General features: G+C 37.3%; 1 protein-coding gene across 1 annotated transcript; it reads left to right on the top strand.

The window, feature by feature from the left end:
* The first annotated feature begins 489 nt into the window (after positions 1–489).
* On the top strand, positions 490–16,886 carry trappc14 (trafficking protein particle complex subunit 14). Its single transcript, XM_042512381.1, has 12 exons — positions 490–1,220; positions 3,109–3,192; positions 4,319–4,448; positions 4,595–4,681; positions 4,765–4,885; positions 8,636–8,783; positions 9,460–9,521; positions 9,607–9,779; positions 12,478–12,617; positions 12,719–12,915; positions 13,774–13,938; positions 16,713–16,886. The coding sequence occupies exons 1-12, from the start codon at positions 801–803 to the stop codon at positions 16,714–16,716; spliced, it is 1,731 nt and encodes a 576-aa protein (XP_042368315.1). The 5' UTR covers positions 490–800; the 3' UTR covers positions 16,717–16,886.
* The last annotated feature ends 9,266 nt before the right edge of the window (positions 16,887–26,152 follow it).

Here is a 26,152-nt window from a genome sequence, read left to right as displayed (position 1 = left end):
GATCAGATGGGCAGGCAGGAGGAGGGAACCCAGAGTCCACGCCCAGCAACACAGAGGCAGGAGGAGAGAGCCAGAAGTCCACACCCAGCAACACAGACAGACTGAGACAAACACGACACAATAGGGAGGGGAAAAAAAAGGAAAACACAAGGAAAGGGAGAGGCTAAGCCCAAACCCTAACAGTCACAGTCAATGTTGCTGCTAATCATTGACATATCCCAGGCTGTGATTATTTTAAAAAAATCTACTTAGCATGCATTGTATTGTGCTTTTTTCCCCATCTAAAAACATATTGACATCATGACAAAAACCTGGCATTTAAAGAGTTAAAATTTTAATCATAATAATATTAATAGATAATAGTAATATTTATTGTTAGGACTGATAGTGGGTAAAAAAAATAACTGAATGCAGAAAATCATATTAATGTCTAATATTTTTGATGTTATCCGTGCTGTACATTGTACCTTTCTATTTGCACTTTGCTCTGTGTTCGACCTTCTAGTGATTGATTAGTTCGGTCTGGTGAAACGCTCTGTTGCGTTTAGCCATCCTGTTGTTTGTATTGCTGGTAAACGGAAGCCGAGCGGTCAACATGAATATCAATCGTTTGGACGCTATTTTAACGCTGTTTTTTCGTTGTAGTGAAAGTTTTAAATCGTTTTAATTAGAAAGTTTCCTGGACACACTGACACGCGTTCATTTTACCACAAATGAAGGTACGGAGGCATTTCAGTCTCGCTTTGTTTACACTGCAGCAGCTGCTTAACAGCGTCTGCTAACTCTTTGTATTTGTAATAATGGAATCACACTGTGAGTATGTCATGTACTTTCCCGCCGCTCCAATATCGAGTCTGTCAGACCCGGCACAGTATGCGAGCCTACCGCGGCGAAACCACGTCTACCACGGGGAGGTGGTCCAGTTCCTGCTGGTCCTGCGGTCCCGGAGGACTGATGACAGCCCCGGTTTGGCACCCTGGAGGGAGCTGGCGGGGTCTCTGTGTGCTGTGGCCAGTGTGAGCGTCGCCCAGAGCCGGCAACAGAGACCCGAGGAGTACCAGGCGGACCTCCAGAGCTGCAGCGAGGATGGCGGGGAAGAGGAGCCCGGAGAGGGGGAGCCTGGAGGACAAAGCGAGCGGACTTTCAGACAGTGCAGCCCGCATCTCATTCACAACAGCTCGGCCAGTGAGGGGAGGCAGCACGGGAGGGGACCGGTGAAGGTAAGGAGGATAAAGTAAAGCTGTAATAAGAAATAATATGGCAGAACATTGACTTTTAAATAGGGGTCGACTGATATTGTTTTTTTTCCAGGGCCGATACTGATACCAATTATTAGTAGTAAATGAGACCAATAATCGATATTTGGAACTGATGCATTTACAATAAAAATGAAAATCTTTCTGTCAATATCTAGAATTCAGAATATAACTCTACTCCAACACAAAACTTTGTTTAAATGCCTTTAGCAAATGTTTAATCAAAACTGAAACGTTCAATGTCACGTACAGCAAGTTCCCAGCAACTTTTTTGTATTCAAGTGAAAATGTCAACGAAAAAAAAATAATATTGAAAATTGCTCCCTTAGGCTTTTACAAAGTAAAAGTTCATCCCATGCTGACACTTTCTGTGCACTTTTAAACAGGGGTCGACAGATTATTGGCCTGGCTGATTATCAGGGTCAAAATTCGGCATTTTGCTGATTATCTGTATTGGCATTTTATTTTAATGATCGCAGATGAATTGAATTAATTAAAAAGTGCAAAGACAGTGTCAGCATGGGATGAACTTATACTTTGTAAAACCCCAGCAAGCTATTGTTATTGATTCAATTTTTCAATTTAAAATTTCACTTGACTGTATAAAAAAACGTGCTGGGAACTTGCTGTATATATTGTTAAAAGTTTCACTTTTGATTGAACATTTGCTAAAGTCATTTAAACATTTAAACAGAGTTTGTTGTTGGAGTGTGATGTATTCCACATATTAAATAATGACAGGAAGATTTTCATTTTATTGTAAATTCATATCTGTTACAAATATCAGATATGGGTCTCATTAACTACTAATAATCAGTATTGGTATGGACCCTGAAAAACCAATATCGGTTAACCCCTACTTTTTAATCAAGTAATTTTATTGGTTATAATTGAATAAAGCGCTGATACAGATCATCAGAAAAATGCCCAATATTGGCTCCAAAAATTGGCAAAGCCAATAATCTGTCGAGCCCTATTTTTTAAAAATGTTTTCGGAGACATTTGGGATAACCTCAACCCTTACCATCACCTCTCATCGTTGGCCCACTTTCAGTGCAATAAGAAGTACCCGTCACATAGTTTCTGAGTCGAGATGAAACCAGACCACAGTCACATATACACTTCCTTTCTCAGCTGACTGACCTTTACTCCTCTGTTGATTTGATCCTGTTTCAGACAGAGCAGCCTTTGTTCTGCCTCTTGCAGTTGTGTTTGTGCTCCAGATGTGTACAGACTTGACAGTGCAGTCATATCTTCAGGGGCTTTATTCAAAACCTGTTTCAGTCTCCTGCCAGGCTGCACAAGGGGAGGATAATCTGCATCTGCTGAACACATCACAGATGACACTGACAGGCTGCAGCAAATTTAGATACCACTGTTTACAACAATGTCAGCACTGGTCTGTAAAAGACTGAGTGCAGAGCCTAAACCCCTCAGGTGCAAAATGCTTGGTCAGAGGTGGAATGTTAGGAAACTACAGTAACATGTATGGGTTTGTGTATTCTGACTTCAAAAGGGCATACGTTATCATAATTTGCAACAACTTTGATTCTCAATTCAGTCAATTATCCAGCAAAAATGCTGAATGCTGTCTATACATGCTGTCTGGGCTATCTGAACATGAATCGACGGTGCAAACATGCCCTGAGTGGTTACATGCAGTCAGTTTCGCTTTCTTGCTCAATACTGGACCAACTTCAAAAATTGTTTTTTTCATTAGTCACTTACACACAAAACATGTGAAAATGGGGTCTGTTTGCTTATTTATGCCACGTATTGTCACTGAAACAAAGACTTGGTAAAACTGTGTCTTTAATCTCTAACATCTTTTCTTGTGTTTGCCCTCCTGCAGTCTGCTCTGGTGTTGGATGACCAGGTCATCTTCTGTCTCTCTGTATCTTTGGACAAGCTGCCAGTCAACACACTGAAAGCCAAGGTCAGACAGTAGACCAGTATAAGTCTGTCAGCTATTCATGTTTTCCTGTGCTAACTATTAGAAGCTGACTGATATTGGATTTTCTGGGCCGATGCGATACCGATTTAAGGGAGCAAAAAATTCCACTATCGATATATCAGTGATGATATGCAATGATATGATATGCAGTTACTCAATGTAATTATGGCATTCATGCTCATGCAGCGACCAGCAGCAGCTTTATGCTATATTGCAGCATCTGCCTTTATGGCAACAGTTCTGATGCATTATTGTGACTGTCATGACCTGTTAAAGGTGCTGTATACTACATTGAAAATGGTTACAATATCAAGAGATGGATGGATTATCACTGGATTATTATAGGCCCTAAGGAGTTATGGTGGACATTTATTAATCTGCTCCTGTGGAGCTTAAATGTGCACAGGTGCAAGACACCCTGTGCACACATTAATGTCAACTGTTGTATGTTTCTGTGTCATATTGTTTGTGCTTTATGTGTTTTTACTATGTTTTTAAACTTGCTGCAACACAAATTGCCCTCTTGGACAAATAATACAATTGGAAAATTGAATTGAATTGAATTGAAATGTTATGGTTCATCAACTTTATTGTCAAAATGACATCAGTGCACTTAAACAGTAAATTTAAGTGGGAATTTTTCGTTCTACATTACTTTAAGCATGTTTTTCTGCATTTTGTTCTGTTAATTTTTTTTTCCTATCATGCGTATCGTACAATTTATAAGACAAAATTGAACAGTCATGTGACCAATCAAGATGTTTCAACATAAACATCAATAAATATATACCAATAAATCAACCCAAAATCACACATAAACTATATGTGTAAATATGGTTATGAATATTCACATTGTACCTGATTCTTCCTTCATTCATTATCTGATGAAAAATATATATAATTGAACATATTGGCCGATCATATATCAGTTGGGCTCTACTTACTATTCCTTTGATATCTCTGGTTGTGTAAGACTTTTGGGGTACAATCTTGCAGATCAGACTGTTTGGAAACAAACCTCCACTTTAACTTATTAGTTGACGAAATGAAGGTGAAGTAATGAATACCCAAACTTTACCGTGTGTTTGTCGCCTCTCTTTGATCTCAGATTATAGTGACTGTGTGGAAGCAGGAGGCAGAGAAGGTGGAGGTGAGGGAACATGGCTACCTCACTCTGCTGCAGCTCAGGAGTCCAACACAAACCTTCAAAGAGGACCTCAACACCTTCAAGGCACAGGGTACACAAATCCAAAGAGTTTTAACACTTTGTGGTCTTAAATCTGGATTTTAGCGTGTTTTGGGACTACAGAAATCGAAAGAATGGCTCACAAAATTAGACATAGAATGCCTAGTTTCAGTTCTTGTGTCTCATTTTCATTCCCAGTCAGCACCATCATGAATGTTCTTCCACCTCCCAGCGTCCAGTGTCAGCACATGGCCGTCTCTGGAAAATACTTGACTGTCCTCAAAGGTACACCAGCAGCTAACTCTCACACGCAGATTTTTAAAAATACACTCCTTGCCAATTTATTTCCTCCCCCTCTCTCTCCTCAGTGTTGAACTGCAGCTCTCAGGATGAGGTGTGTGTCAGAGATGTGAAGATCCTCCCTAACTATAACTCGTCCTACCTCCCCATGATGCCAGATGGTTCCGTTCTCATAGTCGACAATGTCTGGTAAGTACATGCTTATCTACTGTATACCATCAGATCAAAACATCCATGTTCAGGGGGTGGATTTTTTCTATGGAAGTGTACAAGCACAAAAAACAGCTCGGCATGGTTTTACATACTGAACATGCATTCTCACACCCCGCCCTCGCTGCAGTGCCAGAAGCTGCAGCCCACGCTCTTCATTTTAAAGAAAACTCAATTTTTCTTTATTTAGTACCAAATACTCAGCACTTGTAGTCTTGAAAGGTGGCTCTGTAAAGTTTGAACAGGCGCTGCATATGTACAGTCTATCTGCAACCATGATTCCTAAAAAAAGAAGTTGTGAGGTAAAAAATGAAATGTAATTAAATGCAGAATGCAATGATTTGCAAATCCCTTTTGACCTATATTTAGCCCTTTAAATCGGCTTGATTTCCTTTAAAAGCATGGGAAAGAGGCAATACGCAAGAAGAAATGACCCCAAAATTGGTAAAAAGTTAATGAAAGTAAAAGAAAGAAAAATAAAAGAAGAAAAAAAATGAAAAAGTAAAAAAAACAAAAAAAAAAACAACCCCCAAAAAGCAATAAAGCAAATAACCTGGAAAAGTTCCCTTACATTTAAAAAAAGATGTGCAACATCATTTTGAATATGTACTTATGATCATTATAAATACAATTTTCCTCTAGCTTTTCTCTTTTTTTCCATAAATATTTACCCCAGCTATTTTAAAACCTACTGATTCATTGTGATTTCTGAAACATCTCTCACCAAGTTACTCATTGCCCCTTTTCCGATGTTTTGGAAATAAATTGCACCAATGTGCTCAGGGTTCAAATGTTTAAATACTTATGAAAGGCATCTGAAAGCAGCCCAAGAAAAGTGATGCCACTCCAGGTGCAAAGACAATATATTTGATGTTTAAACAGATAAACTTTATTGTTTTTTGTAAATATGCACTCCTTCTGATTTCATGACTGAAACACATTCCAGAACTGTTGGGACAGGGGGCATGCTTGCCACCGTGTTACATCACCTTTCCTTTTAACGACACTCAGTAAGAGTTTGGGAACTGATGACACTAACCGCTGAAGTTTTCAAAGTGAAATTCTTTCACATTCTTGCTTGATATAAGACTTCTTGTGTCTCAGTGGTCTGAGGTGTCTCCTTTGTCATATTTTGCACTTCATAATGCACCACACATGTTCAGTGGGGTACAGGTCTGGACTGTAGGCGGGCCAGTCTAGTACCTGCGCCCTTTACCTACAAAGCCATGGTGTTGGTACATGTGCAGAATGTGACTCATTAGGCCTCATGCAAAAATGATATACAGACAAACGTTCTCTTATTTTTGATCAGATTCGTGATTTGTTCTTAATTTTGTTAGTACTCACTGATTTGTGGGGTTCACCAAAGTTTTCTTGTTTTTGCTCGTAAAGAGAAAATGTTGTGTGCGTTCAAGAGCACTCGTACCAAGATAAGAGACAAACAGGTCATTTTCACAGGCCACACATTGTTAAACATTTTTATATGTGAGCAACATTTAAAATGCATTAATATCATTTAATTATATTGAGTTGAGGTTTTAGAGTAATTATAATGAGTGGATTATCAAATTTCAGGGCTAAAGAGATTCTACTTTACTTGGCGCATTGATCCTAAATACTACAAGTTCAGTTACTGTGCATCCCTCGGCTGACTAGAGCTGGAATGTAACTACAATAAGTACATTTTTTCAAGTGTATTTAAGTACAAATCTGAGGAACTTTTATGTTACTTGAGTATTAAAATCTCATGCAACTTTCCATTTCTACTCCACTACACCATAGAGGGACATATTATATTGTTAGATAACTACATTACATATGATTTTTGTGCACAAACCACAAATATGAAAATATACAGATGAAGCTGAAACAATTTGATGAATATAAGGTATTTTTTTTAATCATGTAAGTCATTTTTCATGCAAAAACAAATTTCAAGGTTACAGCTCTTCTCATAATTTATTTAAACCTTTTTTCATGCGCACTTTTTACTTTTATTAATTCAATACATTTCCCTAAAATCACATTTACTTTTAGTTTATCTAATAGTACATCAGTTCCATTACTGTAAAAGTTATTCTTTCAGCCTTTTGGATGTTATGTCTCCAGTCTTGGCTATGTGACAGTCTTCACACCTGGCACAAAACCTGCCCTTATATAGCATTTAGGGGGCATTACATGTGCTAGCAGGTGACTTATGATCAGTGGGATTCATCATCGAGAACACCTAGGTAAGAGCAGATTTGGATAGTTGAGAATGTATGATGCATATGGACTTCTCTTATATTTTCTCTCCCAAGAAAATTAAGATCAAATTTAAAGAGAATGTTGCTGTATTAGGCCCATTGTCTTACTGGAATAAGCACGGATGTCCCTTGAAAAGACGTCATCTGGATGGCAGCATATGTTGCTCCAAAACCTGTATGCACCTTTCAGCATGGCACTCTCACAGATGTGCAAATTAGTCATGCAATGGGCTCTAACACACCCCCATACCATCACAGATGCTGGCTTTTAAACTTTGAGCTGGTAACACTCTGGATGGCTAGAACACAGCACACTTTTCCACTTTGTGTCCGTCCATCTCAGATGATTCTTATTAGTTCATAATGTTGGTTATTGCGTACACATGACATCTGTTGCCTGTCTATGTGCCCTAGGAGAGAGATCCCTCCTCTGCTTCTCTTGAAGAGGGTCAAAGATCAGAGGGAGTCCGGATTGTAAATCCTCTTGAGACAAGTTTGTGATTTGTGATCTTGACTGTGTTGTGCTTAGGTTCTCAGCAGCTGTTGTGGAGTGGTAATCCTGAGACATGGCAAAAAAAAGCATTAATGAATAGTTTCAAAACATCCTCAGAAGCCTCCAAAATCCCCGTTGCATCATAATCCATTTCCCCACTGTGTATTTACAGTGCTAACCGTGTGCCTGAGCATATTTAATTAATCATTTATTGGCGTCAGGGGATGCTGGAGGTCAACCCAGTGTGCTCTTTCACTGGAGGCCCTATCTTTCATGCAGTCATTGTATTGTAATGCATGTGAGGATTGATTCGAAACAGTTGACAAGAAATTTTTAGATCCTACCCTTTACATTCGAACAATCTTCCATTTTATTGTCATCACAAACTCTTGTTTTTTTGTATGTATATTTTTTGCGACAGTGGTTTCTCTAGAGCAGCCTGTCTGTCTCTCCCAGAGTTATCATAGGTTTGTTTTTTTCAAGATTGTTTAATTTGAGTCATTTTTAATGTTTGTTTTCAATACGGTTTAGTTTCACTTCGTTTCCAGAGTGGGTTTGCTTGGTTCAGTTTAGTTTACATTATTTAAAAAGTTTTATTTTTTGTTTTATTTATTGTTATTTACAAGTACAATTGAAAATCAGACAGCACAACAATAGTTCGTTGAAAAAGCCAGCAAGTGAACTAGCAAGAAACCAAAAAAACAAACAAAACAAGCAAACAACAGAGGTACAAATGGCAAGAACAGTACCAAATATTTTAATACAAATTAAAATTCTTGAGTTCTTACAATGAGTTTTTAGTTTGGCCTATGTCCTATTCACTGACATGGAGGGGCGGGCTCTATGACCTTTACTGCAGTCAGACACCCAGAATACAGAGGGATTGTTAATGTATCTTAAACAATTTAATACACTGCGTGTGGTCAGGAACTTTTTTGTGATCTTTATAGTCTCCTAATTAACATTTCTTTATTTCCACTTCCACTAAAGCCACCAATCAGCTGAGGTCACTGTGGCTTCATTCTATCGAATAGACAGCGGGTCATCACGTTTACCCAGCATGCTCAGCGCCCTGGAGGAGCAGAACTTCTTGTTCCAGCTGCAGCTACAAGACAAAGAAGAGGAGGACTCCAGTGAGGTGAGAAGACACGATGAAGGCGGTTTCCTTCACTTCAACTTTATTTAATCAGTCGCAATGACTGAGGTCATTGTTGTGATTACAAGTAAGATAAAAACGGAGGGAATTATTAAAATTTGAGTTAATCTGGAAGTTTTTGATCTTGAGCCATGTTTTGTAACAAGGCTTAACTCTTTAAAAACTTGAGCAAATTGGCTTGATGGCTTAAAGAAATATTGACGATGAGTAGCTTAATGAGAAATGGCTCAAAAATGTGCAAGAAATTAGTAAAACTGAAAGTATGACCTGAAAATATGAAAAAAAGAAACGTAAAAAAAAAAAAAACAAAAACAAAGAAGAAAAAAAGAAGGCCAAAATTTGCAGAAAACTGTATTTATAATTGCCTAAATTATATATTTTAATATATATATATATATATATATATAAATTATATCAGAAAAAAAGAAAATATATCTCTTTTTTTAGCATTTTCTTCATTTCATTTTCTCTTTTTCCATTATTATTATTTTTTTTTAAACTAATTTCTTGCAAATCTTTGGGCCTTTTCTTGGTAAGTTGCCCATCAACCTCTACCCATGTTTTTGAAAGAAATCTAGACAGTTTTTTAAATTTTTTGAAGCGTTATTGGTGGTATTTCATGATATATTCTGATACATGTGTTGTATATATTTTGTAGGGTTTGGAAATCCCGTTGGTGGCTGTGTTACAATGGTACATTCCAACACTGCCTTTAACAAGGTAACTCTTTCTCTTATGTACAACATTTGAAATGTAGCCAATTGAAATGTAGCCAAATTAAAATACTTGTATGATCTCCCTCCAGATACATCTCCAGTTTTTACTTGTTGCCCAGTATCCGCTTGGATCGTCCTCGGCTGGTGATGACAGCTTCCTGTCCCAGTGCTGTCAAGCCTCTGGAGCACTTCTGGGTAAAATACACCCTGCTCAACAACTTGCAGGACTTCCTGGCTGTCCGTCTGATCTGGAATGCAGACGGTGAGTTGCAGATTTTATCTTCACAGTGTCACTTTTATACCTCCTCATTTAAAAATCTGAGCAATTGATTTTTTTTTCTTTTAAAAACATGGAAGGCAGTGAAGCAACGTAACAATGCATTGCCAAAAAAAAAAAAACAAAAACCCCCAAGAAATTAGTAAAAAGTTACAAGAAAATTACCTTAAAACTAGCAAAAAAAGAAAAGTCAAAAAACAAAACAAACAAGAAAATAATAAAGTTCAGCAAATTTAAACAATATATGTTTAAAAAAATTCTTTAACATAATTTTACACATATTGATAGTATATGAATAGTATTTGGACATTTTTGCATAGTCATTTGATATTTTGTAATAATTGTCACCCCCTTTTTAAAACTAATTTTCAGGTAAGCTTTATCTTTATCTTTGACAAATTTCTTGCAAATTGTTGGACATTCCTTGCCAAGTTGGTCATTACATTTTTCCTTATGTTTTTAAAGAAATCAAACCAATTTTACTCAAGTTTCAAAAGGTTAAATAGCTTGTGAGAGGCATCTCAAGGCACGACAAGAAAACTGATGTCCAACCAGGTTTTTAAAGGGTTAAAAGGCCTCTCTGGTAGACATAAGGTTTTAAAATAATCATTGCTGAAATCTAATGCTTGTAGTTAGCTACAGGCATTTTAGGTAGTGTCTCAGCCCTGGGATCATAATTATTTTAATAATGAGAACATATTCCAACTATCAAATTTAAAGAAAGATACTGTTGTACTGCAGTATGTCTATTGCAGACCACAGCTTGTCATTTCTAGGATGGTTAACTCTTTGAAACCTGGATTGACATCAGTTTGTTGGGATTGCATTTCTGACGCCTTTCTCAAGCATTGAAATCTTTGACAAGAAATGTCCCGCAAATTGCAAGAAATTAGTAAAAGGTGAAAAGAAAAATGACATGGACGAGAATAGAGAGAGAGAAAGAATATTATAAGAAAACCAGAAAACAGTATTTATTATGATATATTTAAAATTATGTTGTAGAAAAATATCATATCTGTGTGTTTTTTAACAGAACTTATTGTCTTCTGCTGTGTTCATGAGAGGAATCAGGTCAGTTTGCACAGGTTTCAAAGGGTTAAAATGCCATCCAGAATGATTAGGTTAATGACTGAGGAACAAAATGATTTTTTTTGTATTTTTCATCTTTATTTGTGATGCTAATTGATCTGAGGATCAGGCAGGGCTTTACACAATCTCCACTTGCCTTTTAGACATCTGATCTTGGAGCATCATCTCTCAGTCCAAATACCAGTAATACCTAGCTTTGTAATAAAAACCTTGCGTGTTTGCACCTGTCCTCCCACCTTTACGCTGTGTGCTTAAGCTGTCACAGTGCTGCTTGCTTTAGTCTTTGCACTGTCATGGAAATACAGCCTTTAATCACGACTTGTCAGTGGTTAGACATGCGGCCAGCTGCTGAGAGCCGCAGTGCTGCCAGCAGTGGGTGTGTCACCACCTGCTAACTTGCGTGGAAATGAAAGAGCTAAGTAAAATGTATAGCCAGTATTGATTCATGCAGTCACGTTACAATAGAAGCCTATTCATCAATCTGACAGGCAGATCAGATAGGATTAATTCTATGGAGCAAAAGCTGTGACTCATTTTTACAGTCAACATCTGATCCGGCCACACCAACTTCTCATTGCTGTAGATATATCATCATTTCATTAGCAGTGTAAACAATTAAATAAAGTGTATTTCATGATTGCCATTGCTTTTCATAAGTATGCGCCAGCTGACTGATCCTTTCTATTTTTTGGATTTGGGAGAGTTGTTTATGTTTACTAATATTTTTGGACTGTCTTAGACCACAGGAATAACATGTATTTTTGAAATAGGCGTAGTCACCCATTAAATAAAATCCATGAGCCTCTTGGGAAAAGTCAGACGCCCCGATCCAGCTGCGTCCATGACTGGGTCAATGTCCAGATGTGTAATCTTTGGTGCAGTCAGCGTGGAGACATTGTTTCGCAGCCTTTGAGATGTGTTTGCTGGGTGTGTCAGGGTAAACAGCCAGCTATGATGAAACGCAACAGAACAGTAGAGAACAGAAATGCTACAGTGTTCAAACAGGTCTGGTATCTGTGTGGGTGGACACCAAGCAGCAACTTCCAGAGCTGAAAAGTGAAGCTAATGTGAAGTTCCAAAAACTGCAGTTCATCCACTAGAGGCTGGCGCCAAAAGCAGGTCAATCCTCAGCGTTACAGCAGACATAAACATGTCTACAGCCTGGTACCAAAAAATAGTATTCGTCTCTATAGCTAATTTAAACATTATAAATATGTGTTTTTAATTTCGGAAAGTGAACTGACCCTTGAACGGACAAAAAACGTTACTTGACTTCTTCCTTATATTCTGAAATTTTCAACAATTTTGCAACATATTAATCCGCAAATGGAAATTGTTTGTTTATTGCTGCCATATTTAGATTGACTATATAGTATTATGTGATATAGTGAAATAATACTCTTCTTTCTAATACGCTAACTAAACCAAAACTATCTAGATTGATAATAGCACTACAGATAAGATGGAAAATGTACTATTTTTGGGTGCGCTGTCCCTTCAAGGAGACCTCCTTTAGGTTTTCCAGTTTTTAATCTTAATCTACTTTCACTATTTTTCTTCCATCCATCCATCCATCCATCCATCCATTAACCAGCTGATAGAGGGGGCCAGCAGGACCGTAGAGTGGGGGCAGTGGTGTGCCAGTCTCCCCTCAACAACCTGGGACAGTGCAAGAAGGGCTCCACCCTCTCCTTCACTGTGGCCTTCCAGATCCTCAGGACTGGACTTTTTGAGGTACTGCATAATTACTTCATCATCAAAACAAACACTGCTACACACAATAATACTTTCTCCTCTCTCGTCCATCCGTACCTTGCTGATTGATAACATTGTAGCTGAGCCAGCACATGAAACTGAAGCTCCAGTTCACAGCCTCGATGTCCACACCACCCGTGGAGCCTCGATCGCCGCTGAGGAACTCTCCATCATCGTCATTGTCCAGCCCAGTGGCCAGAGAGCTGCTGGAGAGACACAGCCTGGGACGATCTCAGAGCTTCTCCCACCAGCAACCGTCCAGGGCACACCACGTCAGGTACAGCCAGGGCGTCAGCGTGCTGCTTTCAGAATCTTTCTCTTAAGACTGAGTATTGTTTTACCAAGACAAATTTTCATTATCACAGTGACGTAAAAGGTCATGAAATAAGCTTTTGAAAAAGCATTTATGAGACACTACATAAATCTGTTCTGAAGCCACATTTTAGGAAGATTAACAGCCTCTTGATGTTTTTTTTTTTTTTTTGGGAGTTTTTTTAATTTTCTATTTTTTTTTCATGTTTTCAGGTTGTCAGTGTTTATGTAAATCCATTCCATTCTTGTGAATGCGATATCTCAAGAGCACCATGAGGGCAATTTCTGAAAATATGGCAAAAAATGATAGAAACGATGAAGTGTTTAGATTGTGGTGGTCAAAGGTTAAAGGTCAAGGTCACTGAGACCTTGTCTGTCTCATTCTGATGAGTGCGATATCTCAAGAACACCTTGTGGGAATTTTTATTTTCATATTTGGCATAAACGTCTGCTTAGATGCAAGGGTGCACTTATTAGATTTCTGTGGTCAAAGGTCAAGGTCACTGGTCTTGCGTGCTTTGCACTTTCGTGAACGTGATATCTCAAGAACATTTTGAGGGAATTTTCACAAATTTGGCACAGGAGACACTAGGACTCAACAATTAACTGTTTAAAAATTTGAAGGGCAAAGGTCAAGGTCACTGTGACATCGCATGTTTTTGGCCATAACTCAAGACTTCATACGTCATTTCATAAACGCACCTCATTAGAGATGTGTTATTGTAGGACAAACACTATGCAGGACAGGAGAGACTTTTACAGACAGATCGTAACATTCATGTCTTTAATCATGTGCATGACACAGTGTCTCTTCTGGCTCCAGGTCGGGCAGTTTGATGGAGCGTCGAGCCATCACCCCTCCTGTGGGACCTCCAGCGGGCAGAGGCCTGCACCTGCCTCCCGACCACACTCTCATTTCACTGGACAAAATAGCCAAGAGAGAGTGTAAGGTGCTAGTGCTGGAACCAATCCAGGAGGCACACAGCAGGTAAGATATTACTTTTACAGTGTATCATGAGCTCTAGATAATGACATAGGTTCATTTAATTCACTTTAATGTGTATCAATGTGAAATAACAGTAGTCAGGAGTGGTAATTCTTTACTTTGAGTGAGTTCAAAAAACTACATGTTTTTGACACCTGTTTGAAGTGTCCAGTCAAAGTATAAAGGAGTGGGTTAAAAATTGTTAAATTTATGGAAAACCTAATGGCAAACCAGGTTTCGTGTCACGCAAGTGTCTCGAGCTCAGTAAGTTGCAACACAGTATACCCTGACTTTTTATTTGACTTTTGTAAAATATATACGTACAAAGTAAACACATATTTGACAGCTTTGTCACTTTAGTTAAAGGTACTGTATGCAGCTTTTCAAATGTATTAATTAAGGATGCACCAATTTATTGGCAAAACATTGGTATTGGCCGATATTCGCCTTGTTGACTGCCATCAGCCTATCGGCAAAGAAAATGATGTTCACTGATGGCAGTGGCTGATGTTTTTTCTGTTTACCTGCATTGATTTTGCCCAGACTAGTTAGGCATAAAACTAATGTCGCCCGGTCATCCCTCAGACAATACAAAACTTGTTTTGGAGAAACAGAGATCAATACAACAGCGGAACTAATTGTTAACATGTTGCATGGATCTACATTGTGATGTGTTGAGTATTGTAGTTTTTCAAACACGCATAAACCTGCTGAGAACAGGCTATAGGCTGCTTTTCCATCGCCAGTTGAGGAGAGCTGTGTACACAGCTTTGCAGCTGTCAATTGTGCCTTTTGTGTGTGTGGGGAGTTTTGTTTTGATGTGTCCGTGAGACGTCATGGTAGACGGCAACATGGACAGAGTTGGTTATTTCTCTTTATATATCTCTTACTTATTCAGTCTGTCTTTTAAACTTGATGCAGACTGATTTGAATTAGTGCTTCATTGCTCCTTAGAGACAGGCAGTAATTAGCGGCACAGTAATTCAAAATAGATATGAGACGGAATTATGAGGTGCATCAAAAAAGATATTAGATTATTACTATTTCTTAAGATTATTTTAGCCCCATCCGGCGGGGCTGGTTTTTAGTCCGTTTAGACCTGCCACCCTGCTTCCTCTTTCTTTCTCTTCTGCTCTCTGGCATTCATATTTAAGTCATAATTGCTGATCAGTCACCCTAGGATCTTCATTGAGTGCTTACCCTTTTCTGGAGCAAAAGTTTTTTGTGTTTTTAGTTGAATAAAGGTTGCTTTATAATTATGTTTGATGTCAGAAAACAGTGAGAAATTCCCAAGATAATTTCAAGGGTATAACTTCAATTGTCAATTGTCTAAGTTTACAATGATATAAAACCTTTAAAAAAATAAAATAGGCATTAGTATTTTGACTGCATTTGAGAAACTTTAGCTCTTTTATTTGATGAGAATTTGGCAGAAAAACATGTTTGTATTGGTCAAAGGATGTTATTGAGAAACTACTGAATATAATATAATATAATATAAATATTTCCAAAGATCCCCAGGCCTTTTTTGGCATTGGTCGGTATCAATCAAATTTGTCTAACAATGTACAAACAGGGCCCCCTTGTGGAGAATCTGCAGGGTGCTGCAGGTTATGTGAAATGGGATTTGTTTGGTCTTTGGACTGTTTAAAAAGCTTACCAGGCATCTGCAGGCATCACTTTCCTTTTAAAGACAAATGAAGATGTACACTTATAGCAAACTGATAAACACCCATGGAAACACATATTCACTTGACTCTTGGACAGAAAACTGTAAAGCAGGGTTACTCAACTTGCTTTGCTTGGGGGCCACTTTTGCAAAATGACAGGGGCCAGTCACAGCAGCCCCATACATGTTTAAAGGATTTTTATGACCTTTCTAAGACCTTAGAATGTTTCAGGGTTTTTGGACATTTCCAGGGTTTTTAGGACATTTCTAGGATTTCAGTACATTTTTAGAATTTTTAGGACATTTCTGGGATTTTAGGATGTTTCTAGGATCTTTGGACATTTCTAAAATTTCAGGACACTTGGGGGATTTGAAGACGTTCTTAGAATTTTTGGACATATCTGTAATTTTAGGACATTTCTAGGATTTTAGGACATTTCTAGGACTTTAGGATGCTTGTAGGACTTTAGGACATTTCTGGGTCTTTAGGATGTTTTATTAGGATTTTAGGACATTCTTTAGGTTTTACGGTGTCTCTAAAACACCCATAAAACACAAATTTTCAAGACTTTTGGATGTTCCTAGGATTTTGGACATTTCAAGGATTTTAGGATGTTTCTACGATTTTAGGACATTTCTTGGACTTTAGGATGTTCCTAGGATTTTAAGACATTTTAGGGATTTTAGAAAGTTTTTAGGATTTTGGGACATTTCTGGGTCTTTAGGATGTTCCCACAATTTTAGGACGTTTTTAGGATTTGAGGTCATTTTTAGGATTTCTATGATTTTAAGATGTTCCTAGGATTTTAGGACATTTCTAAGGTTTTAGGATGCTTCTAGGAATTTAGGTCATAGGGGCTTAGCAAGGACCTCTATCAGGGGGTGCGTGGATCTTCCACTGGTACTTTTTGGGATATTTTAATGCATATGTTTTATGCAATCTGGCATGTTATGTATACTTAAAGCACAAAAAAAAATGCCAACATTAATCACTTTATTTTTATTGTGAATTAGATGGCCAGATTTGGCATGCGGGCTGTAAGTTTAGAATCACTGCCATAAATGATTACCTGTTATCACATGAAATCTGCACTCTGTTTCTCCTCAGATGACACGGAGAGGAAGGTTTGACTGTAGACACAGTGTTTGGTCCCTCTGTCCAGCCGCCAGAGACTCATCCTCTGCCTGAAGGCAGCGAGATGTGGATGGAGTGATGGAAGAAGGAGCAGAGAGGGATGGTGACTGGCCAGAGGGGAGGAGTGGTGCTGATGTGATGAGAAGAGACGGGAGAGAGAAGGTGATAGAATGATGCTGCTGGCTTGAGATGATGAAAAAAAGCCACGACAGGTCTTCATTTCACTGGTTTATCATTTCATTTTTTAAAACATTTTCTATTCATTCCATTTTACTCAGTGGGGTATTTTTATTACCTTCCTAAGGTTGTGTAAATGTTGGGTATTTATAGTTATTAGTACACTTTTAGGAAAATCGCTACTGACAGTTTTTCTTTTCCTTTTTTATGGCAGCTCTTGTTTTCGTGTAGGATATAATCAGGAAAGCCCAGATTGCCTGCTTGTGTCAGGCCTTGGAGCACAAATGAAGCTGTGCTAGTTGTTTCTCTTTTGATAATATAGTCCAACATTTTGTAAAATTTCCTTGTTTACAATCATTGCAGTTTGAGAAAATGGCAAGCCTAGGTGCATCTGGAAACATAGACCTTGCAACAGTCATATTGCCACCTCGTGCACGACATGGCCCTGTCCTGTTTCAACATGACAGTGCCCCAGGCGGAAAAAAATCTAATTCTTTTCAACATCAGGTAAATAGCCTGAAGCTAGAGGCTGTTAGAGCAGCACATTAAAGCAACTATGAGGAACTTAAATTTTGTGTCAGTTTTGACAACCGTTGTTTACAAAAGTGGTAGCATTTCCCGTGATCAAGACTACTTTCCCATAAGCACCACCGCCTCGTGTTGCAAAAATTTTATATTGACCTTTACAGTATTCAATGATGGCCTTGGAAGAAAGACGCAATTTGAATTTTTTTCACCTCGTTAGAGGATGCAAAGCGATGGGGTACTATTTGTGGTTACATAAGTTTAATAACAACAAATATGATTAAGGTTTAAAAAAGTAGGGCTGCCCCCTGAAAGTTGAAGGTTGGAATCATCAGTCTCAGACCAGGCACCCAGGAAAACAGCTCAGCCTTGCAGCAAATTTTTGGTGGCCAGATTGAAAAGCAGCTTCTTCTGTGTCACTTTAGCTACTAGGTGGGACCTTCTGCAAGGCCGAATAAACCCATATGCAGACTTGGTAACTATAGGCTTAGGGAGTATGTAATATTTCATACCTTCATACCTTCCTGAAATTTCACTGTATATGACCGTTTCAGTGGCACTAACACACCCCAGACAGTGACAGTATTACTTACTTTCAGCTTTTCAGACTAAAACATACACAAAAGAAACCCACAAAAATGTAAAGAAAAGTAATATTCCGACACCCTTTTTCCTTATTATGAGTAGGGCTGGGTATTGATCTTTAGCTCCAGTAGAGACCAGAGACTGAGCTCTGGTGGTGCGGGCTGTGCACTACATACAATGAGTTAAATAGAAAGAGGTGCACCTGTATGTATGATGGTTTTGAAAAACCTTTGGAATTCCTAAATACTCTTATATACCATAATACTGTGGTACGACCCCTATTGGCGTTATGTATGAAAAATACATTGAAGTATTATAATTTTTCATATATATATATATATATATATATATATATATATATATATACACACACACACACACACAACACAACATATAAATCCACTCCAATTGACATCATCTTCACAAGACCTAGAATGTGGGTGAGAACAGTGTATCACACTTGCATAATTAGATGGTCTCTCATATTAACTTCAAATTAATGAGGCCACATATTTCATATTTAAAACATTTGATGTGACTTAATTGGCTCACGTGCATGATTAGAGAGCGCACGATGACAGGAGGGATTACTCACTATGTCATCCTTTAAACACCACATCTCGTTTGGCCTGGGATCGCCTTGGGGTCCCTCAGGAGGAGCTGGAAAGCATTGCTGGGGAGAGGGACGTCTGGAATGCTCTGCTCCGCCTGTTGCCCCCATGACGATGGATGGATGGATGGATGGATGGATGGATGGATGGATGGATGGAATTAGAATAATTTCAAGTCTAGAATTATAGTTTTTTGTTATAGTTCTTATTATAATTAAAACCAATGATTCATTATTATCATTATATAGTTATGATACATAATTATTATACTTATTCCCAAGTATTTTCTTGGTCTTTTAAAAACAAAACAAAACAAACAAAAAACAAACAAACACTTTTAACTAATTAAGTATTTGAAAGAAATCAAACCAATTTGCTCAAGTTTCAAAAGTTCGATTGCTTGTGAAAGGTGCCTGAAATGTCGCACAAGAAAACTGATGTCGATCCAGGTTTCAAAAGGGTTAAAGTATTTAAACAGAGGTGACACAAATTACTGTTTATTAATGTGACCGTTTTGGACCAAACTATTTAGTGAAAAGTCTCCATGAAGGCAACTGTTATTTTAATGTTAATACATTGCGTGACGAAATATGACTCTGTGACATTACAAAATTCTCCTAGTGTGCGACATCAAAGAAAAGTGTCACGTGTTTTCTGTTGAAAATAAATCACTTTTCAAAAGTGTCAAACCCCCAACCAGTTTTAGGTTTCCCCTGCTTCCAGTCTTTGTGCTAAGCTAAAACAAACATTTTCTGAAACAATCTTTGTGCTTAACATGGAAATGTAAATCAGTATCTGACACAGTTCAGGTTCTACTTTTTTTTTTTTTTTTTTTACATTTCCTAGTTGTATTAATAATTACAATTAATGTTGTTAGATTTAATTTAATGATGCAAAAATGCATTTTTTTTAACTGACTTACAAACATGTTGTAGTTTACACTGGATGATGTCTTGCACCTTTCCTAGCACAAAGTGGTTTGCACTCAGATTAACATCTGCTGGTTTATTTTGAAAATAAGATTTAGAAAGAAGATAGGAACGAGTGTGACCCAGAACCATACATTAGTCTTTACACTGGCTGATTTATTTAAATGTAATTGTCTTAATGATACATATTTATTGTCAGTGGATGTTTTTTGTCTTTTATTTAACCCCAAACACACACTCCATGGTGACAATTCGGCAGTGTACCAGCACCCTTTTTAAGTGTAGTCTTGTTATTTTTTTTTTAAAATTGTCCAATAATTCAAACCCAAGCAGTGTGTTAAACAATATAAGACCGTCTAGCTGCAGACACACAGACCTCCGTAAATTCATGCACGAGATATCAGCACATAACATGAAATCACAGCATCTGACCAGCAAAAGTTGGTCTTCTATGTGTTTTATTTCTGGTGATGTAAAAAACAGATTCAAAGGCTAATGTGTGAATTTTCTAGAGTTTTAAAATTTAATATAGGCTCTATATAATATTCCAAATTTCAGACTTTGCAAGTATTAAATGTATGTTACATCAAGACGTTAATTACATTAGATCTTAACAGTTTAAAGTTAGTCAAAAACAAAATTACTTATATCTTCACCGGTTCAAATGTTTGCAGTGCTTTGATCAAATTAAATTATTGACATTTTTTCTTAGAAACAATGTGAATAGGCTAATTGGAGGACCATAGATGTATTTTTTTTAAAGACAGAAAGAAAGAATGAAACACACTTTAAACCAATAAAACAGTTTATTCAGATGACAACAGGATTCAAACAAATGATGGAACGTACAAGTACATTTACAGATAAAATCTAGTTTTGTGTTATATCTCTCAGTGACCTCGTCTCGCTCAGCACAGCACGGCCTCCTCCTCTCTTGTCCTTCGTCAGCAGCATGGTTAACACATCCATGATGGTAACGTTTTTGTGCTTTTCTTCTTCGTTTATGATGCTAACAACAGCTACATTTGCCTTATTTTTGAACAACAATTCCAACAACAACAAAAAAAACACTCCACAAAACTCCAAAAACGCTCTTGCCGCTCTCTCCATTCTTGCCACACTCTCCAACTTCCGCTGCTTAGAACATGTGATTTCATTTTCTGTCAACCACGACTCTTGCGACTCCTGCCGAGATGCCTATCGCGCTAGCTGTGTCTGCAGCCGGGTGCCTCTCAATCAAAAGCTGTTTATTACTTGCATGTATGATGTGAGCCTAGTGTATCTGCTGTGGAAACAGGGTCCAGCTGCTGTGATATTGCTGACAAACAGTTTCTTTTACATTCCTAAAATCGACATTCACAGACATTCATCAGTCAGTGTTAAAATAAGGAAACTACGAGGGAACTCATGGCACCAAAAATAAAATGTAACTAAGGTAAAACGAAGATGTGGTTAACAGAAAGTAACTGCGCTGTGATAATAGTTTTTGTCAGGTTAACACGTGATATATACTAAACAGTTTCAGTGGAAACTGTGTTGTTAGACACATTAACTTCATTTCATTTCCGCTAGAGTGCAGTCACGTAAAATGCCACTGATATAGCCTAATATAATGTTGGTTAAAGGGGACCTATTGTGCTCCGTTTTTAAAGTCATAAGTTTCTAATAAAACATGGTAACATTCTTTAAAGGTCAAGTGCCCAATAAATGACCAAGAAAAGTCCCTAAATATAACCGGACAAGCTCCATCATTATGTGAAATTTGGGAGAAATTTACAACATTGGCAATCAAGTTTTCATTTGTTAGCATGTAGCTATATGTAGGTTAGCAGTGTACTTGCAGCCAGGAAATGACTGTAAGGGAGAATAGCGTCACTTTCTACTGTGAAAAATCACCAATAAAAGCTTCAGGATGTCTTTCAAGTGCAGTATGATCTGCATTTTGGCAAATTAACAATATCCTCAAACAAGATCATATGTTTTACTGAAGTTAACATGTAGCGTACGTTGGCAGTGTACTTGCGACTGGGGATTAGCTGTAATAGAGAATAGCGGCATGTTTTACCATGAAAAGTCACCCTCACAAGCCTGTTGCACAACCGGAAATGTTCCAGCAGGAATATGATCCTAAATCTTGGAGGAAGTTAACCACATCCTTAACACAGAATATTTTTTCCTGCCATGCATGTGGCTACATGTAGCAGTGTACTTGCAGTCTAGGAATGACTGTAAAAGAAAATAGCGGCATGTTAACCACGAGATATCCCCAATACAAGCCTTTAAACACAACTGGACATATTTCAGCAGGTATATGATCCAAAATCAGGGAGGAAATTAACAAAATCAGCAATAAAGAATACATGTTTTCCTGACATTAGCATGTGGCTACTTGTAGCACTGCACTTGCAGTTGGGGAATGCCTATAATGGAAGACAGCAGCACTTTTTAGTGTAAAAAGTCACCAATAAAAGCACAACCAGACATGTTTCAGCAGTAATCAGGGAGAAATTTACAATATCTGCAACTAAGTTTTTTTTTTTTTTTTTTTTTTTACTTAACGTTAGCATGTAGCTTCATTTAGCAGTGTAGCTACTTAATGTAAACACTTGAGGTCGTGTCCCTGAGGTAGATGAAAGACATTTGGTACACTATGATATTATACTCTAGCCAGGATAGATAGATAAGAAAGTTGTAAATAGAGATGCAGGAATTATCTGTATTTTGAGACTTACATATATTAAGTGTTCAAATAAAGGATACTCATATTAAATGTGGCCAAAGTTTCAAATAAAGTAAGCATAATAGGTCCTCTTTAATGTAAAAGATGGATTACAAAAACCTACATGTGGCACCTTGAGACTGAAATGTTCATTACACCTGCATTATTATCGACTGTTGGAAAGAAAGACCAAAGTACTGATGATTATAATGTAAATCTGACTTAAATTTGTCATAGACCGAAGTGTTGGTAAGGGGCAATTTTGAGCTGAAAGTAGCACCAAACAAAAAGTTTAGGAGTCAATAAAGTCATAGGATATTCCTCTAAGAACCTTGAACACGTACACAAAACTTATTGTGATACAGTATGATTATACCATCCCAGTGTTCAAGCAACTGTACATTATAGACATAATATAGACACCTGACATATCTCTTTAAAATCTTTAAAATCTTTAAATTTGAGGCTGTCAAATATGTGGAATTTTATAAGCTAGACTGGTATTGCATGCTGGAATTTTAACAGCTGGATGCTTTGACTTCTGTTGAGTCTAGCTGAACACAGCTGCTGTTCTGAGAATGTGCGTTTTAATTTCGTTCCCTGGTATTGAACCTGCTTTCATAATATTTGAGCCATTAGAAAGCCACACATTTTCAGTGTGTGAATAAGCTCGTTGTGTAACATTTGATTGGATTCACCTCTTTCCTGCTTACTTTGATGACAAATAAAGTATTGCTGGGTAATGTGGCTGCCTCATCATTAGTCTGTTGAACATCTGGATGTTCAGCTGCATATATTTCAGTCCACAGACTTCTGTGAAAACATGACAGTCTACAATCACTGTGGACGCAGATGGAAAAGTTATTAGTTTCACAGTTTTACAAGAATGTTGGCCGTTTGATGACTTTAGGTGCATTACAGAACACCTTTCAGTTATTGTTACAAATATTAAACATTTAAAACCTGAGAAAATAAGCGTTAAATCTTGCTAAAAGATGGGAAGAAGGTGATGAGCAATGAAAAAGAAGTATCTGTAATTTAGGTTAAAAAAAGAAAAAGAAAGTTAAAAAAAAAAAAGGAAATTACCTGAAAAAAATGTTTAAAAATTACAATAATTTTGGAGCAGAATTTTATATATGTAATTACAATAATTATTTCCCTAGCTTTTTTTTTTTTTTTTTTTAACTTTCCCTAGACACTTTTCCTTTTTTTTTTTGTTTCTTCACCAAGACATTTTTCCCTAACTTTTTGAAAACAGTTTTCTAAATTTACTAATGTCTTGCATTTTGTTGAAATCTTGTGCCAAGCTCGTCATTACCACCCCCCCCCCTACGTGTTTTTGGAAATAAAAAAAATAAACAAAAAAAAATCATCGATTTGCTTAGGGTTGGAAGTGATGGACTCAACCTGTCTAAGGGACAGGGGCCAAAAAATGTAATGAAAAAAATGACAATACTTATAATACTCATTTTGACCACAAGAGGCTGAAGCGCACCACTGTGGACTTTTCATTTCTCTCTCACTCTAAACACAGCGTGCATCTCTTATTATTAAAATTCTGATATATGAGCACTTTCATGTTACACAAAAGGTTATGGTCATAGTGGTGACTGTCACTTGCAGCAGTTACAGTACACTACGTTTGTGTTTTCTCTTCTATCTTCAAAATGCAAAATGCAAAATCTAACATCAACAGTAGTAGTTACCAGCAGCCTCCAGCGGGGAGCACTGTCAAAATTTTGATGCTAGACTGGATGGGCCGAGTCTAGCATCAAACTTCCTGTGAAATATGAAACAATCAAAAATGAGCTCATGGGCCTAAGTGGTGATTTAGATTTGATGATTCAATAAACAGCGTCCATGCATGTTGCGTTTGGAGTGCAGAGAGAAATGAAAAGTCTCTTGGTGGTGCGCTTCAGCCTCTTGTGGTCAAAATGAGTATTACAAAAAGAAACACTGAGAAAAATGAGCCTTATTTTCCTCTTGAAAATGTGTTTTTTTTTTTCAAACATGCAAAAAGTTGTTGTCTAGTGTGTCTGTTAGCCATACGGTATTATATTATATACGGTATCATGTTTTCTCACTTTTAAGGCCACCCTTCAGGGCACCTTATCAAACTTTCTTCACTGGGGAGGCCCCTTAAAGAGCACTTAATCATGTCTACATCACTGAGGGCACCCTGGAGGGCACTTTATCACTATTTCATAGCAGGAAGGGCACCCTAAAGTGCACTTTTATCATGTTTTCTTCATTTAAGAGCACCCTGGAGGGAACTTCATGACATTTTGTATATTGGAAGGGTACTTCATCATGTTTTTCCCACTGAAAGGGCACCCCTCTGCAAAACAATATAATGAAGGCATATGAGCTGGGAGAACAGGGAGGGGAACGGGCACAGTGAGAAGTGAAACAAGACAGATTGGCTGCTTTTATGTGTGTGTGACTTTGTTTTCTTGATGTGTTTCTTTGTTCTGTGATGTGTGTGTGTATTTTTTCAGACTGATCTGTTCGTCATTCTTGTATTAATTCCTGTTTGATTTGATAAAGGTGTGTATGGTGTATATGTATATGTGTATGCAAGTGTATATATGTGAGTGTATGTATGTAGGTATTTATGTATGTGTGTATATATATGGATATGTGTATCTATGTGTACATGTGTATATGTATGTATATGTGTATGTGTATGTATGTATACGTAAAAATTGGGGAAAAGGGGGTTAGGATTTGCTAAGTATTTAACATACTATGCTATGACGTTTTTATTAGTTTTTAAATGACAATCTGTACTATGAAGTCTTTGTCATTTTTTGAAACAGATACTATACTATGGTATTTATATCAATTTTTGGACAACATACTATACAAATGGCATTTTCATCAATTTAATCTTTTTATACAATGACTTTTTCACATGACTTGACCACACTATGATGTTTTTATGCCATTTTTGATCAGTTTGGGCAACATACTATACAATGACTTTTTAAATGGTTTTTAGCTGTTATTTGGACATGTCAAATTGTGACATTTTTGCCATACTATAGCCTATAGCCTTGCTCCTTTGGTCACTTTTTTCAACATGCTATTTTATGGGTTTTTGGCTGTTTTTGGATGCTTTTTTCAACACTGTATACTATAAAATGCCTGTACAAGTTACTAAAGTTTTTCAGCTGATTTTTTTGATATGTCTGATGTTTTGACATTTTGCCATACTATTGCTTTGCTTTTTTGGTAATTTTTCTATCATGCTATTTTACAGGTTTTTGGGCCTTTTTAGATTTTTTTTTTTCAACACTGTACACGATAACATGCCTCTACATGCTATACTAAGTGGTTTTCAGCTGATTTTTGGACATGTCAAATTTTGACATTTTTGCCATACTATTGCCTTGCTTTTTTGGTCATATTTTTCAACATGCTATTTCAGGGGTTTTTGGGCCCTTTTTGGATGTTTTTTCAACACTTTACACTATAAAAAGCCTGTACATGCTATACTAAACGGTTTTCAGCTGTTTTTTGAATATATCAAATTTTGGCATTATACTTTTATAGCCTTGCTCTTTTGGTAATTTTTCCAACATGCTATTTTATGGGTTTTTAGGCCATTTTTGGATGCTTTTTCAACACTGTATACTATAAAATGCCTGTATAAGCTATACTAAGCGGCATTCAGCTGATTTTTTTTAGGCCTATATTATGACGGGTCTCGACATGCTATGTTAATGCTATTTTGGACAATATACTGTACTGTGTTTACGTAAAATATCATTATCTACTTGCAACAATAGCAGCGAGGAGATCTCTTTAAGTTCTCTTCCCAACACAGCAGCAGTTGTTCAATGAGCTCCTACTCTACTGCACTTC

This window comes from Plectropomus leopardus, chromosome 23 (assembly GCF_008729295.1).
Source record: "Plectropomus leopardus isolate mb chromosome 23, YSFRI_Pleo_2.0, whole genome shotgun sequence".
Taxonomy (NCBI): Eukaryota; Metazoa; Chordata; class Actinopteri; order Perciformes; family Serranidae; genus Plectropomus; species Plectropomus leopardus.
This window is presented reverse-complemented; position numbering and strand designations above follow the sequence as displayed.

Coding starts and splice junctions, on each gene's coding strand:
- trappc14 (XM_042512381.1), top strand. CDS start 801: ATGGAATCACACTGTGAGTATGTCATGTACTTTCCCGCCGCTCCAATA. Junction 3,193..4,318: donor TCAACACACTGAAAGCCAAG/GTCAGACAGTAG, acceptor CTTTGATCTCAG/ATTATAGTGACTGTGTGGAA. Junction 9,780..12,477: donor TCTGATCTGGAATGCAGACG/GTGAGTTGCAGA, acceptor TCCATTAACCAG/CTGATAGAGGGGGCCAGCAG.